Source organism: Fusarium keratoplasticum, chromosome 2 (genome assembly GCF_025433545.1).
Source record: "Fusarium keratoplasticum isolate Fu6.1 chromosome 2, whole genome shotgun sequence".
NCBI classification, from domain to species: domain Eukaryota; kingdom Fungi; phylum Ascomycota; class Sordariomycetes; order Hypocreales; family Nectriaceae; genus Fusarium; species Fusarium keratoplasticum.
In genome coordinates, this window is record NC_070530.1 from 788,760 (window position 1) to 804,205 (window position 15,446).

Genomic DNA, 15,446 nt, shown 5'->3' on the forward strand with positions numbered 1-15,446 from the left:
ACAGGAACCCGAAGCCCAAAAGCTTGGGGAGCTGGTAGTCAGGGCGCCTGTCTCTATCAAAGCAGTGGCCGTAGTGCTCTGTTGTAATGAAGCCGAGAAACTGCATTGACTCTGGACAAACTCAAGCTCGATATTCCACTGTGCTTGGTGCCATGACAATGACAAGTTATCGCAGGCCGCAAATTGCTATGCAATCGTTCTAATTTGGCAACGCCCTGCGCCGTCTTGTGCGCATAAGCATCATCGACCTCATTGGACACAGCGAGAAGCCGGACCTTGACCCGCGAGCTCGAAAGATGTCGTCGCTTTGGCTGTGCCAGAGGGTGCGGTGCAGAGGGACGTCCCAGCCGCAGGTGGATGTAAGAAATAATCTCTCATGCGTAAAGTGATCCACCAACAATGTCCAGAGCCCTGGAAAAACCTCCCATTTGCCGACTGCTCAGCTGGCGATAGAGGCGGCGTGCTGCAGTGGCACGCTTCGGTAGACGACGGTCCCAAATCCAGACCGGTGGAGGAACCAATGTTGTTGCAACGGTGGCCCCGGGAGTCTTTGCTTGATCGAATGGCGGGCGTGGAAGCGGGCAATCAACAGGGTCTGGAAAGTGACCAATTCCTGTGTGTGTTGGTGGGAGGCAAAAAATGAACTATCACGAGGATGGTTGAACCCTGGTGCACCGCACGTCGTCTTCCTCCACGTTTGCCTTGGCGCCGATGAGCGGCGTACCGAGATCTTGCTGGGAGCAGGGCATTTCGGCATGGGGATTGGGTCCACGCCACACTGTCAGTTTGAGTTGACACCCTGTGAAGGAGGGTTTATCACCAGTGCGTCTGTACTGTACAGTACTTTGGGGTTCGCATTCAGCATGCGAACGAAGGGAGACTCGCACGGTTGGTTGACCAACAGTTATCGCAAGCTGTTGTCTCGAGTTGCAGGGTCCAAGTGAGACAAGACGGGCCATCAGTTCGCCAGCAACCTATCTGACAACACGCCGAGCCTGAGAGGCATGAGAGCGTTGTGGGTAATATCTTGGTCTGAAGAGTGAGTGTTCAGCACTGGCCCTCTTGATATACAGAGTGGCGAGGAACCAGGTCAATGCGATTGATTAAGCATAGCATAGCCTGGTCAACGCTGATTGTCCTGCCAATGATGTGTAGCACACCTGGAAAGAACTCGGCCACAACTGTTCGCCTCAGCTGTAGACCTCTGGTTGTTCCTGTAGCACGTCGTAATGACGAGGGTCCGACACAACGAGGCTTGCCCGCAATGAAGCAGGGAGAGATCTTGTGGTTGAGACAGCAATCTCGGACATTGGACCCTTTCCGTGATGAAGAAGAATCGCAAACGAATTGACCACGATGACCAGGAAAATGCTCAGTCAAATGAAGAGCTGAGACAATGTCGCTACCTTTTGGGTGCGCACATTCCCGCACTTGGTCCGCACAAGCAAATGGCGACTTGACCAGAGAATGACGGGAAGACGCCCTAGACTCCCCGTCATTCCACGCGCCCGCGCTGCTGCCAAGGTCCAACTTTACGAGCCGCAGCTGTGAAAAGAGGCCAGTTGCATCTGTCTCGATGTCATTCAGGCCTCACGTTGGTGTTGTCGATCCGACAAATCATGGCTGCAAGTTGCCCTCCTTGCTGCTGCCGGCCCTTTTAACTGGACAAAGCGAGTCGTGAGCAGGCCCTTGCCAGTTCGCTGCCGTTGGTCGACTATCGCCGGTTGCGTCCTTGCCTAGATCGGGTTGCGCTCTCGATCAATCAATCCATCCGTCAGTGCTCCAGATGCCCTATGATTTCATGATCCACCTCGAGCAGGGCTGCGCTCACAGGGGTACGGTACAGCTAGTTCGTCTCGCCCAGCTCCGTCCGGCACCCAGCGCCAGCGTTCAGCGTCTGGCTGGCTGGCTGCCCGTCAGTCCAAACGGTGCCCGGCGCTGACTTGACTTGACTTTGCTGGACTTGACTTGGGCACAAGACAAGGGATTGTAGCGATAGTGGCACGCCCGCCGTCAGGGATAGCCCTGGTTTCTCAAGCCCACAGGGCAGGCCTTTTCAGCGCAGCAGGCACACCAAAAGCTTCCATGGCTGATGCCCACCCGTTCTCAGCCTGCCCCAAACCTGGTGTCGCTCGCTCCGTCCACGGTACTTGATATGGACTGTGCCGGCATCGTCAAGAAACGACCAGGATCCCCCATCGATCGCTCTGCGGTCCCGGGTCGCTGGCGATGAGATGAGGATGGGCTTGTTTCTGATGTTTCGTCGGCACTCTCTGACCATCGCCCTCGCCGTGACATGGCATGGGAGCCGGCTCTCGCGCTGAGACTGAAGCTGCCGGATGCACCATGTTTCGATACTGTGCGGCGAGGAGTGAGAAGCAGCTAGGGCAGGGCCCACAGCTCTCGTCTCTGTCCTTCTCCTTCTCCTCCCTTCCATTCTCTCCACATGGCGACACACACTTTTCTCGAGACACGCCCACCCCCAGGGCAAATCTTGCGCCCTCCCACCACCATCTTCACAGGCCAGGCAGGGCAGTGAGCCTCCTCCTCGGGCGGCTTCCCCTCCACTGGAAAAGTAATTCGATGTTGTGCGTTTCGTTCTCCAAAAAGCCCTCTTCCTGGCCCTTGCCCCCTCTCTTGTCGCTGGCGCTGTTTCCTTTTTCTCCTCCAGTGCCTTGTCTGCCTGCCTGTCTGCCTGACCTGTCGTAAAAAATCTGCTGCTTCCAAAAGCAATCCATCGCATCGCATCCTTGGTCGTCGTCGCTTGTCGCCGTCTCCGTCGTCATTCCCGTCGTCGTCCCTTGTGTCATTGCTTCTTGTCTACTGCTGCTGCTCTCGGTCGCCAAACCAAACGCTTTGTCCGCGTCGGTCGCGTTACGGAGTCTCCGTTGCTGCGCCTGCTTGCCCAGGTCCACGCTGCGTGCGCTGCTCTGCGCTATTCTGCGCTACAGTACCTAACCTACCGTTGCCATCATCCATCTCATCTGGGTTCCGCACCGCACGCCCTGCAGCCGCTCTGTCACTTGCCCAGCGACTTCACAGCGTCATTCGTCCGTCGCCGTGTTTCAGTGCCACCCTTAGCACGCCCACTCCAAGATCCAAGATCCCCTTGTCGGCGGATACGGCAGCCCACACCCCCTGGTCGATAATTTTCCCCTACCCTCGTCCCCGCGTGCCCCCGATTGTTCCCAAGACCAAGGCCCAAACAAGGCAAGGTTAAGAAAAAAAAGCTCTTGCCTTTTTTTTCTTTGCCGTCTCCCGCATTACGACTCATCCCACGACTCTCCTTCTGATTCCTTCCCCTCCATCATCTTTGTCCTCATCACGGTTTTCACGGCTCTTCCCTTGCGCGTGTTTCGGAAAGTTGGCTGTGACAGTTACTGTTGTTTTTGTTGGCGCCTAAAAGTGAGTATGCTTTTCTTCGTCGCCCCTTTGTCCGTCGATTCCCTGCATTGTATTGTGTGCTTGTGGTTGGCATTTGTGGGTGGTTTGGTGGAGGCCTGTGAGACCGAGAGAGTCTGGCATCATCTTGCCTACTACGCGCGCCATGACGAACGATGCGAACGTTATCGCAACGGCCGAGTCCGTAACCGCCTGGAGTCTTCTATGGAATTGATGAGTCCATCAAGGCATCGACCTTGATGAATCGCAACCCCGCCCCACTGCGTTCAGCGTTGGTTTTGCTACATCGCGGGCACACTTCGACTGTGATCGCCTACCCGCAACACCTATCCCGACCTCGATCGCGCGCTTCGGTCCGTCTTCGCGCTAGATGCGCAACCTCTCCCATTTGTCGCATTCTCGCTTCGTCACTCTCGAGATTCGCACCGCTGTCGCATGGTTGAGCACGTTGCGACGACCACTCTCGCACCTTTGTCAAGCCAAACGACATCGCCATCGTCATATTCTCCAGAAACCAATACCAATGCGCCGAACCGCTCCGTGGGACTCCCAGGATGCGCCAGAAGTCGACTGCTTGGAAAGAAGGCCCTTGAGACCCGAACAGCATAGTGGAACGATGGGCATCAAGCGCATTGCTCAGGCTCGGAGCATACTGTTGGACGTCAAAGGCGCAAACTCACAACCACCCCGCTTGGCTCGGTGTTATTCCTCCTGGTGGAAGTCTGGAGATTGGGCATCCTGCGCTCAGTATCGCTACCTGATGAGTCCCGACCTGGTTCCTCCTTGAAAGGCACCCTCGAGGACCCGGGTTGAATTGGAGTCGCGGAACCTCGCAATGCCATTTGCCCGTGGATGGTGGGACTGGACCCTGAGGCTCCTGGCGAACCAGTCAGCACAATCTCTATCAGCCAAAAACCGGAACCATATCACGGCCTCCATCAGCACCTCCAAAGCCACTTCCCATGCCCAACCTGGCCGGCGGCAATTTGACCAATCCCCGGGCATAGTGCTAACATGCAACAACAGGTTCAGCTCATTTCGGGAACGTTTGCAGCTATCTTACCACATTCCTTTGGAATTTCTGGTAAAGCGTATCAACCCGTGTGAGAACGACGATTTCGCGTTTTGCACCTCAATCACTCGAAAGCATTTCATTGCTAGTACCGGCGTGACGGCGTCTGAGAGACTCTTGATTCACATCTGTACGACTACTTTTCGGAGTCTTGGTCTTGGGTCTGGACATTAGTCTTTTTCCAATTCGTTCCCACATCCCGGTTTCATTTGCAGATTCTACCCTTTGGGAATAGACTCGGCGTGAAGGTAGGCAAGCTTTTGGTGGCAAAGTCGAGGATTGATTCTCGCCGACGTCGCTGGTTACAATACCTGTGCTAACTTGGTGATCAAGGTCTTACGATCCAAATATAGCGACTGACTTCGTTGTGCTCGTTTTCGGTACACTCGATTCCTCGACGGTAAGCGACAGACCCCTCTTCCCCTTCGGTTTAACTCCCTTGATGCGCCGGATGGTGGGAATCCTTCTTGTCTTGAAGGTTCGAGATCACGGGTACCTGAGTCATCAGTGTTGAGTGGCAGCAACCATTATGCAGCGTGGCCCAGATTAAGCCTCAAGATCTGTCTTCTGCGCCAGCATAATTGTTGGGGAGTTGTCACGCTGCTCGAGGTGATGTTGTGGAAGAGGCAGGAGCCGAGTTACTTAAAGGGATTCACTCCCGAGTCGCAGCAAGAGCGCCTCCCAACTCGACATCTTCCCTCCCTCCCGCTGCATGCGCATGCTTCTTGACACCTTTTTGTTCTCGCAATCGACTGGACAGAGCAAACGCTGATAGGCCTCTTCTAGCTCTTCTACGACTTGTGTTTACGACGTGTACGAGTTTTATCACGCACGGTAAGTGATTATTGATTTGCGATGCTTATCCCCAAGGCCGTCGAGCCATCGGACAATGTGGCCCTAGGAGGAGCTGATGGTCGAATCCTCCACTGGACAAGACATCAACAAACCTGGCGATGGATTTTCAAGGTCCAGCGACTCGCGGACTTTCCAGATCCTACCGACATGGAATTTTTCCTGGGCGGGATGATTTTCTGGTTGCTGATTCACCAACCACTGTTGCGCCAGCGCCTCTGGCGGGCACTGTCAGCACTGTCCAACATATCCTCGGCATCCTTCTCTTTGCTCTGGCTCTGGCTTTGGCTTTGGCTCTGGATACACGGCGAAGCGTCGGCTCTGTTGACTTTGTCCCACCTCGCTTTTCCCCACTTGCTTTTTCTCTCCCACATCACCACTTCGCATAGCCAGCACCCTGGCTTGATGCGCTTTCTAGTATCGAGGCTGGTACAGATTGCTAACTCGCCTGTTTTAGCCTCCTTTCTTTGTTGCCTTGCTCATCTCAGCTTCGCGACGTCTTCTGGTAGGTCGAATCTCTAGGCGCAAAGTTTAGCCATGTGTGCTAACCACCGCAGAATTGCACCTTTTGCTCTCGCATCTTTGATCATCTGAGCATTCTCGACACCGGTACGTGCATCTTCGACCAACTGAGCTACCCTCGACTATCGGTACGTCGCGCGCCCACACTACGAGCCAATGGCCGCGACTCCCCGACCGCCGCAGGATACTAGCTCCTTGGTCAACCCTCGACTGCTGATCAACTGTGGTTAACATACTATGCAGCCCGAAATGGACCCTCTCAACGCTCCTTTCTCTGGCGTCCCGGCCAATGGTGGCGCTCCTGCCAACCAAATGTCGTTCCCCAACGGCACCCCTCCCAACCCCGACATGGGAGCCGTTGCCCCTCCACCGGGCGCTGGCCAGGAGCCTCCTAAGACGACTCTCTGGTACGTTGAAGGACGAATTGGCTTATAAGGTTAACATGGCTGACTGAGGAATAGGATGGGAGAGCTCGAGCCCTGGATGGATGAGAACTTCATCAAGGGTGTCTTCCTTTCGGCCGCCGGTGAAACCGTCAATGTTAAGGTTATCCGTGACAAGAACTCCGGCAACGCTGGTTACTGCTTCGTCGAGTTCCAGTCCCCCGACGCTGCTACCAAGGCCCTTGGCCTTAACGGCACCCCTGTTCCCAACAGCTCTCGTCAGTTCAAGCTGAACTGGGCCTCGGGTGGTGGACTCGTTGACCGTCGGGACGACCGTGGCCCCGAGTACAGCATTTTCGTTGGCGACCTCGGCCCTGAAGTCAACGAATACGTTTTGGTGTCCCTGTTCCAGGCCCGTTTCCCCTCATGCAAGTCCGCCAAGATCATGACGGATGCCATGTCCGGTCAGAGCCGTGGCTACGGATTCGTCCGCTTCTCCGACGAGAACGATCAGCAGCGGGCTCTTGTCGAGATGCAGGGTGTCTACTGCGGCAACCGACCCATGCGCATCTCTACCGCCACCCCCAAGAACCGTGGCAACCACGGCTTTGGCCACGGCCAGCACAACGGCCCCATGATGGGCGGCGGTGTTATGCCCCAGCAGCAGATGTGGAACGGAGCCCAGGGCTTCTACGGCGGTTTCAACCCCGCTACCCAGATGAACCAGTTCACTGACCCCAACAACACCACCGTCTTCGTCGGTGGTCTCTCCGGCTACGTCACCGAGGACGAGCTGCGGTCCTTCTTCCAGGGTTTCGGTGAGATCACGTATGTCAAGATCCCTCCTGGCAAGGGTTGCGGTTTCGTCCAGTTCGTCCACCGTCACGCTGCCGAGATGGCCATCAACCAGATGCAGGGTTACCCCATTGGCAACTCCCGTGTCCGCCTGAGCTGGGGCCGATCGCAGAACAACTCTGGCGTAGGTACTCCCTACCGTCCTGCCCCTCCCCCTCCCCACTACATGGGCATGCCCAGCCACGGTCCCGGTAACTACGGCCCTCAGCACTTTGGCGGCCCTGCTCCTGGTCCCCAGGGACCTCCCGGACCTCCCGGCCCCCCCGGACCCGCCGGTCCTCCCCAGGTGAGTACACGGAACATGTGGAAGGAAGCATCTCTAACCTGTGTCCAGTAATTTGATCACGACCAACTCGTTGACGAAGGGGCTTTTATACGACCAACGCCCCACGCTATTTTTTCCTTGGACTCAATTATCTTGCCTTGTCATTAGCCATCGTGTCTCGCAGATTTAGACTGCCTGCCGTGGCTAGCGAATGCGATGATACCCATCTTGCCTTTGACTTGGGATCATGGCTCTTTAAGTTTTATGGCAGCTCTGGATTTCCGATACGACACCACGCACCCCATTCCCTTGGTCTGAATCATGATTGGCGTTGGAGATCTTCGGTCCCCCTCCCGGTGGATTGTCATCAGTTCAAATTCATTTAAGCTAATTGCTGCTATGCTTTCTTTCCGTTTACTTTGGTCACTCGCTGCTTTTCCTTGCTGCTTCTGACTGTTTTCAACTCTGGCGAACATGGTACTGCGTGATGTTGTCATGGCGTCGTTGCAAGTCTTTACCGCTCTCTGTCTGGTTATAAATGATTCTTCGTAGTCGGCCCAATCATGAGGGCTTAGCGAACTAGTCATTGGCTGAAGGCGTCTTGCGTGACGCGTCTCGGGGAGATGCGGTTACGAAGAAGGGAGGAGGATACTCTTGGGCATGTTTACGAATTCCTGTTCAAAGCTTGTATGGCGCGTTGAGGACGGTTTGTACGGGGTTATACCATTGTACCTGGAGTGTTTGGGGATATTGGAAGCAAAAAAGTCAGGGGGTTCAAGAATGGTCTGGTCTGGTCTTTGGTGTGAGAGGTTTGTTTCTTGACGAGTGGCGATGAGGAGTTTGGCTTGTGGATTAGGGAGGAGTTTTGCAGCAACAACTGAATCAAGCCCTTCGTTAGCAGTGAAGCTTTTGGACGAGATATCTCCGCACTTGTGAAGCACCTCCACCTACGAGCGGCTGACGTAATTGAGGCCAAGACAATAGGGTTTCTCGTCTGATTGGGTGTGGTCGTGGATCGGAGGAAGTTTCTAGGTGCGCCTACATCGAGTTTATCGAGTGTCGATGCAGCATGATATCTTCATGACCGTGTGCTAAGGTATGCGGGCGAACTCTATTCCGCAGCAACTTAAAGACGACGCCCTCCCTTCCCCTTTTGAGCCATTCACACTGAACCAATTCATTCACCTTGATGCAAAGTACAAACCATGTCCTCCTCTCCCACCGTCGACTTGACCCCATTCCCCGCAGCCGCCCCCGCGGGTCCCACGACCGAGCTTCGCTTCGCAGACGTGAGCCCGAGAGTTATGAATCATTATTACCTGTCCCATTGACCATTGTTATAGGTGGCCGTCACGGCGACTGCGGATGAATTCAAGGGTATCTACCGCGGAAAGAAATGTCACGAGCCAGACTTTGTTCACACCCTGGAACGGGCCAAGGAGGCTGGTGTGAGCAAGGTCATGCTCACCGGCATGTCCCTCGCTGATGTGCCCTACAATGAGGCCATCGCCAAGTCCCGCCCTACGCAGTGCTACATCACCATTGGTGTGCACCCGTACCACGCCTCTGAGCTGGACGAGGGCGGCAAGGCGTACCTCAATGATCTGGAGCAAAAGGTCAAGGATGCGCTGGCACAGGACCCAGTTCACATTGCTGCCTTTGGGGAGCTGGGTCTCGACTACGATAGGGAGGTTCATGCATCCAAGGACGTGCAGAAACGTGCCTTCAAGGCACAGCTTGACCTCTTTGTTGAGAATAAGTGGGATCTCCCGCTGTTTCTACACTGTCGTGCTGCGTTCGACGACTTTGTCGAGATCATGACACCCTACATGGATAAGCTGCCCCGCCGCGGCCTGGTCCACAGCTTCGTCGGCTCCACGTCGCAGATGGAGAAGCTCGTCTCCATGGGCCTTGACGTGAGCGTCAACGGCTTCAGTTTCAAAGACGCCGAGAGTCTAGAAATGGCATCCAAGATCCCACTGGGTTCGCTGCAGATCGAGACGGACGCGCCTTGGGGGGAGCTCAAGTCGACCTCGGAAGTTGTAAAGCGGTACTGCACCAATGCCAAGGCTCTTCCGGCGTCGAAGAAGAAGGATAAGTGGGATGCAAAGTGCATGATCAAGGAGAGGAATGAGAGCTGCTCGATTGAGAGGGTTGCGTTTGTTGTTGCTGGGCTGAAGGGTGTTAGTGTTGATGAGGTCGCTGAGGCGGCGTGGAAGAATAGCGTCAAGATGTTTGGCCTCGGAAGAAGGTAATGAATAGTATATATGCATAGTATGAACCTACATAGTATGATTGCACACAAAAATCTACAGGTTCAAGCAAAGTACTAGTCTCAATGTGTGGTGGACACTACCAAGTGAAAGTGGCTGACGAGAGCCAGTGGATCCAGACGTATTCGGATCCTAATGAAGCTATACGAATATCAGAACTGCGCCTCATAATTGGATCCTAAACGAGTCAAAGACTCGTTATCGATCGTGGACAATCTGTTTCAAGATGCTCAAGGCTGCAGTTTTCGAGGGTTGCCCTTAACAACAGGCTTCACCGCCCAGGCAGCGATCAAGATAAATTGGACGCTTTCCCCATGACCGGTTGAGGCACATTGAACTTGACTTGGCAACTCGACTCATCATGCCTTTCGATCTCAACTCGGTTCCTGACTATGATGACCTTCCAAAGGTTGAAGGCATGCCCAAAGGCTGTGCTTGGGGTGTCTTTGACCAAGACGGTAAAAAGGACATGGTTGGAACACTCAACTTCTTGACTCCAGAGGTTGTCAAGAACGCCGCTCTAGAAGTCAAGGACGGAGTCTCAATCTCTCTCAAGTAAGAAGAGTTCCTTCAATTGTTACAGCACTGACCTTTCCAAGCTGGCCCATCAATGCCATGAACAAGCTTGCTATCCCCGGGCGCAAGGCAGCTGAGCACAGAGTCTTGTACATCCCCGAAAGCCTGGCGGAGCTTCCTTTCGAGCAGGGCAAGTCGTGGGATGATGAGCTCGACTTTAATACCCAGGGAAGTAGCCAATGGGACAGCCTGTGCCATTTTCAACACCAGGACTCTGGCTTGGCTTACAACGGCGCAAACCCGGACAAGGAAGCGTTGTCTACCGAGTCGACTGCGTCGAACACCATGCCGACGTTGGATCATTGGCATACGCGTGGATGTATCGCCGGAAGAGGTGTCTTGATCGACTATGCTTCCTACGCCGAGGAGAAGGGTATCGAGTTTCACCCTTTTGACGGAAACCGCATCACTGTGGAGGATCTGGAAGCCTGTGCCGCACACCAGGGTGTCGAGTTCCGACCCGGCGACGTCCTCCTCGTGAGAACCGCCGCTACAGAAGTCGTCGACAAGATGGATCCTGTAGGTTTAGGCAAGATGGTCGCCGCCAAACTGTCTGGCCTTCATGGGTGCGAGGAGACTGCACGATGGCTCTGGAACAAGCGCTTCTCGGCTGCTGCATCCGACTCGAGCAGCTTTGAGGCGTTTCCTCCTCTGAAGCCTGATGGATCGATCGGTGGGATGAAAGACCTGGGTAAGTGAGCCGCCTGAGTGATTGAGAGCATCCGTTAATACGAAATAGTGCTTCATACATATTGCCTCAGCTTCTTTGGCATGTCAATCGGCGAACTGTGGGATCTCAGCAAACTGGCCGCATACTGCAAAGAGACGAAACGGTACTCTTTCATGATCACCTCATCGCCTTTGAACCAGCCGGGGCTAATTGGATCGCCTCCAAATGCGCTGGCCATCTTTTAAGCATTGCAGATGTAGGTATGCAATTGAGGACGGACAGATGAGGATAGCCGGCGATGGACTCTCCGCATTCGCAGGTGCCGGATTTCCTTTCTTGGAAGCCCGACGGGGGCGGGGCGGATGTCATTGAGGAGCGATTAAAATGTTCCCATGACCATGTAGAATAGAGAATAAATACTACAACGGTTCGCTACTTGTGCGACCAAATATAATCATCAAAGCGTCAATTGTTGGTTGAACAAGCTGGGTCTGAGCTGAGCATTGGCCGCTGTCCTTGAGTAGGCTATCATCACCGTCGAAAACCTCATCCACTGAGGCGACATTGACCAGTGAGGCCTGAGTCCGATTGAAGACTTGAATCTCTTGCTGGAGTCTCTCATAACACAATCAAAATGGCATCCATCCAACGGTCTAATCGTCGCATCGTCGGCGTCTCGACAAAGCTGTACTTCTCCGCCGCCCGCACCCGGGAGTATGTCGATCAGCTCCTGCAACTCCTCTCTGCCGACTCTTCAGTCCTCAACGACATTGACGTCTTCATCATCCCCGACCACGTCACACTCGTATCAGTCATCAACCAAGTCAAGGACCACAAAATCTGGTGCGGTGCTCAGGATACCTTCTGGGAGGACAGCGGCGCCTACACAGGCGAGGTATCATCTTCAGTCCTAGCCGAAGTTGGAACCCGCCTCGTCGAGGTCGGACACGCAGAGAGACGTCGAATCTTTGGTGAAACGGACGAAATCACGGCAAAGAAAGCAGCCGCAGCCGCGCGGAACGGGATGATCCCCCTGGTCTGCATCGGCGAGCAAACCCGGGGCGAAACCCACACCACAGCCGTGACCCAATGCCAAACCCAGATCGAAGCCGTCCTATCAGCCGTCCCGGAAGATGCCGAAGTAGTCTTTGCCTACGAGCCAGTCTGGGCAATCGGAGCAGCGCAGCCAGCTGCTGCCGACTACGTCGTCGGGGTCACGTCTGCGATTCGGAAGCTGGAGAGCATCCAGAAGAGAAGCGGGTCTACGAGGATTTTGTACGGAGGGAGTGCGGGACCTGGGTTGTTTGAGAAGCTCAAGGATGGTGTTGATGGGCTGTTTTTGGGGAGATTTGCTCATGATCCTGAGAGGTTTGTCAAGACGATTCGGGAGGTTGCCCGGGGATGAAGGCTGTCGTGGGGATATTCGAGCCCCTTTCTGGTGGAAGCTTGTCAGCTCTGGTAGAACAACAGATTTCAGCATCGTAACTACTTCTACGACGAAAAGAGACGCTTCTCTACGATAGGAGGCCATCTATGACTGTGCTAGAAGACCATTAAACCCTCCTCAAAGGCCCTTGAAGACGTGAGCGTTTCTATTGAAACTTCTGTGTCGCCATAGTAGTGCTCTCTGATTATACCAAGTCAATTCATCTAAAACTATTCCAAACATGAACCCCCTGCTACCTGTTCTGTCTCCATATGGTAATCTGAGGCAAGGGCGAAGAAGAGATGTTTGGTATTCTCCCAACACACGTAGGCGGATCACCCAATGCGGTGAAACTGACAAAGACTCGCCATATTTCAGGTCTTGGGGATATCAAAGAATATGCCAAACTTAGTGCGAATGAATGAGTGAGCGAGATTCATGCCTACGTGCGGGCAGGCCCTTTATACATGTCAATCTCGACTTACCGCCGTATCATTACCAATCCGACCAACTACGAAAAACCCGCGGCCCATTATCGAAGGATCGATATTTCCTAACCATTGGAGGAAAAGTATCTCATCGGTCAAGATCCTAGATCTTTCCTATCCAGATCCATACTCGGCTATCTCGACTTCAGACCCCTTCGCATTCGGATTGCCTCATTGTGGATCTCGTATTCGGGATCTTGACCAAACACCAGCTTGGATCAACCCGCGGATAGTCGTAACCGAGCGATACGCTCTATCGTAATTCTTGTTCGTTTTCGCAAAAGGATTGCATCAAGAACAACATGGATGAGAGGCAGATATTCGAAGCGAGCCGCAGGAGGTTATGGAGTTGGTCAGCGAGCTTTCAATCTTAAGCGATGTTCAGTATCAAAGCCAGCCTCCGCTACGAGGGCACAGCAATTCTATATAAACAGAGGGTTGTTCTTGACTAAAGTTTCTCCATCTCCCACTCACTCAATCATCTTCTTCTTCGTCCGTTCATCGTCATTCCTCCAAATTCAACAACCCAATTATCACAACCAACAACTCGTCACAATGTCTACCGCAGAACTCATTTCCTACGATGAGGCGAGGAACCATGCCTTTGACAGCGTTCTTCACCGACAGTCAAAGAACTCCAAGGGTGGAATGCGTGCCATGATGAACAAGGACAACAAGGCCCACGCCGCTGCCGTTGACGACTACTTTCAGTACTGGGACAACAAGAAGGCTGAAGACGAAGTCCAGGCAGTTCGACAGGAGAGAACTGACAACTATGCCAGCCTCACAAGACAGTGAGTTCCTTAACTTCTCCAATTCATGACCATCTGCTGAATGTTTAGATATTACAACCTAGCCACAGATCTCTACGAGTACGGATGGAGTCAAAGCTTTCACTTCTGCCGCTTTGCCTACGGCGAGACTTTCCACCGCGCCATAGCTCGCCACGAGCACTACTTGGTCCACAGCATGGGAATAAAGCCGGGTATGAAGGTCCTTGACGTTGGCTGCGGTGTCGGTGGTCCTGCTCGTGAGATTGTCAAGTTCACGGGGGCCCACGTGACGGGTTTGAATATCACCGAGTATCAAGTCGAGCGGGCGAGGGTCTATGCAGACAAGGAGGGTCTATCTCATAAACTCAAATTTGTGCAGGGAGACTTTATGGTGAGTCTTGTTCTGCTTCTCTGCTGCGCAGTTACTTACCCAGGATGTTTACTTTGCAGAAAATTCCGTTCCCCGACAACTCTTTCGACGCCGTCTACGCCATCGAAGCTACTGTGCATGCCCCTTCATTGAAAGACGTCTACAGCGAGATCCTACGAGTTCTGAAGCCTGGTGGTGTCTTTGGAGTTTATGAATGGCTCATGACGGAAGAGTATGACAACGATGATCTCGAGCAGCGACGTATCCGGCTCGACATTGAGCAAGGCGACGGCATTGCACAGATGTTCAAGATCTCAGACGGCCTCACTGCAATCAAGGAGGCGGGCTTTGAACTTGAGCAGCACGAGGACCTTGCTGCCAACGATGACGGCCCTGCACCTTGGTACTGGCCGCTAGACAGCGACATGCGATACGCGCAGTCTCTCGCCGACATGTTGACCGTGTTTCGGATGAACAAATGGGGTCGTCTGGTGATGCATAACTTTATCGGGGCTCTCGAGAGTCTCTGGATCGCACCCAAGGGAACGAGAAAGACTGCTGAGAGCTTGGGCAGGGCGGCAGATGCGTTGGTTGAAGGTGGTAAAAGGAAGTTGTTTACACCCATGTACTTGATGGTTGGAAGGAAGCCCACAGCTTGAGGAGTTTGTGGCAGGGTATTTTCATTGGACGGGTTGTAAAATTGATATCATCTGACTTTGGAGGGACTGTGTAGTATTGGTATTCCATTAAGCAGTGTAGATGCACAAGATAACAAAAAGAGGCTGAAAAGGCGGCATGTTTTGAATTCTGGAATCAGCGGGGACCACACAAAGTGCAAGCAGGTGCATATGCAACCACTACAAGGGCCGTTTAAGGAGGGCATCCATTAGCAAAGTCGGTCAAGCAGAGATTGACATTGTCTCCCTTTTATTGCTACTGTATCTAATTTAATTGAATCAATGCTCTGGCACAGTTTGAGGTCCTTTTGAGGTCCTTTTGAGTGTGATCTAGGGTACCCACGTGCCCAAACCTTAACCAACGGTTAAATCGGCTGCCCAGACGCTAAATCTCTCCAATGTCGCAACCAAATCTCACCCAGCCTCTCTTGACCGCGCGTCCGACCATCACACGGCAAGGTTTTGTGATGGAATCATGCGGACGGAACAGCAGCGGCCCGGGAGGGAACGATCGAGAAGCCGCTATGGAGACGTTACCCAATGCTTTTGCTGCGCTGGCATAGTCGCCGACAAGAGAGAGGCGTATGCTCCCGGAAGATATGCCACCCGCTTACCAAGTGCCGCGAATGGAAGATCTGTCAGCGGGCCCCAAATCCCGGTCGTCGAGGCAAGGCAAGGCGCAGTCTTGGCTTTTTGGGCTTGGAGATGGTGGCCGATGCTTGTCGATAGCATGGGCCCTGGTGATACTGGCCAGCCCATGCTTGTATGCCCAGACTACGGCGTCAGGGTTGAGTCCATGGCATTGACGACTTGTCCTGTTGTATGACGAACCCGGGTCGCAC

The 15,446-nt window shown here is 53.7% G+C and overlaps 5 protein-coding genes across 5 annotated transcripts; all 5 read left to right on the plus strand.

The window, feature by feature from the left end:
* Positions 1-6,097: 6,097 nt before the first annotated feature.
* On the plus strand, positions 6,098-7,423 carry NCS57_00216000 (uncharacterized protein; the record flags this gene model as incomplete). Its single annotated transcript, XM_053052195.1, has 3 exons — positions 6,098-6,255; positions 6,310-7,372; positions 7,421-7,423. The coding sequence occupies 3 exons, from the start codon at positions 6,098-6,100 to the stop codon at positions 7,421-7,423; spliced, it is 1,224 nt and encodes a 407-aa protein (XP_052917441.1).
* Positions 7,424-8,556: 1,133 nt separating this feature from the next.
* Positions 8,557-9,606, plus strand: NCS57_00216100 (uncharacterized protein; the record flags this gene model as incomplete). The annotated part of the gene is made up of 2 exons (XM_053052196.1): positions 8,557-8,640; positions 8,695-9,606. The coding sequence occupies 2 exons, from the start codon at positions 8,557-8,559 to the stop codon at positions 9,604-9,606; spliced, it is 996 nt and encodes a 331-aa protein (XP_052917442.1).
* Positions 9,607-9,985: 379 nt separating this feature from the next.
* NCS57_00216200 (uncharacterized protein) lies at positions 9,986-11,115 on the plus strand (the record flags this gene model as incomplete). Its single annotated transcript, XM_053052197.1, has 3 exons — positions 9,986-10,179; positions 10,224-10,891; positions 10,940-11,115. 3 exons carry the CDS (start codon positions 9,986-9,988, stop codon positions 11,113-11,115), a joined length of 1,038 nt encoding a protein of 345 aa, XP_052917443.1.
* A 389-nt stretch (positions 11,116-11,504) lies between these two features.
* Positions 11,505-12,275, plus strand: NCS57_00216300 (Triosephosphate isomerase; the record flags this gene model as incomplete). Its single annotated transcript, XM_053052198.1, has 1 exon — positions 11,505-12,275. The coding sequence occupies one exon, from the start codon at positions 11,505-11,507 to the stop codon at positions 12,273-12,275; it is 771 nt and encodes a 256-aa protein (XP_052917444.1).
* Positions 12,276-13,339: 1,064 nt separating this feature from the next.
* Positions 13,340-14,586, plus strand: NCS57_00216400 (Sterol 24-C-methyltransferase; the record flags this gene model as incomplete). Its single annotated transcript, XM_053052199.1, has 3 exons — positions 13,340-13,578; positions 13,627-13,948; positions 14,008-14,586. The coding sequence occupies 3 exons, from the start codon at positions 13,340-13,342 to the stop codon at positions 14,584-14,586; spliced, it is 1,140 nt and encodes a 379-aa protein (XP_052917445.1).
* Between the last annotated feature and the right edge of the window lie 860 nt (positions 14,587-15,446).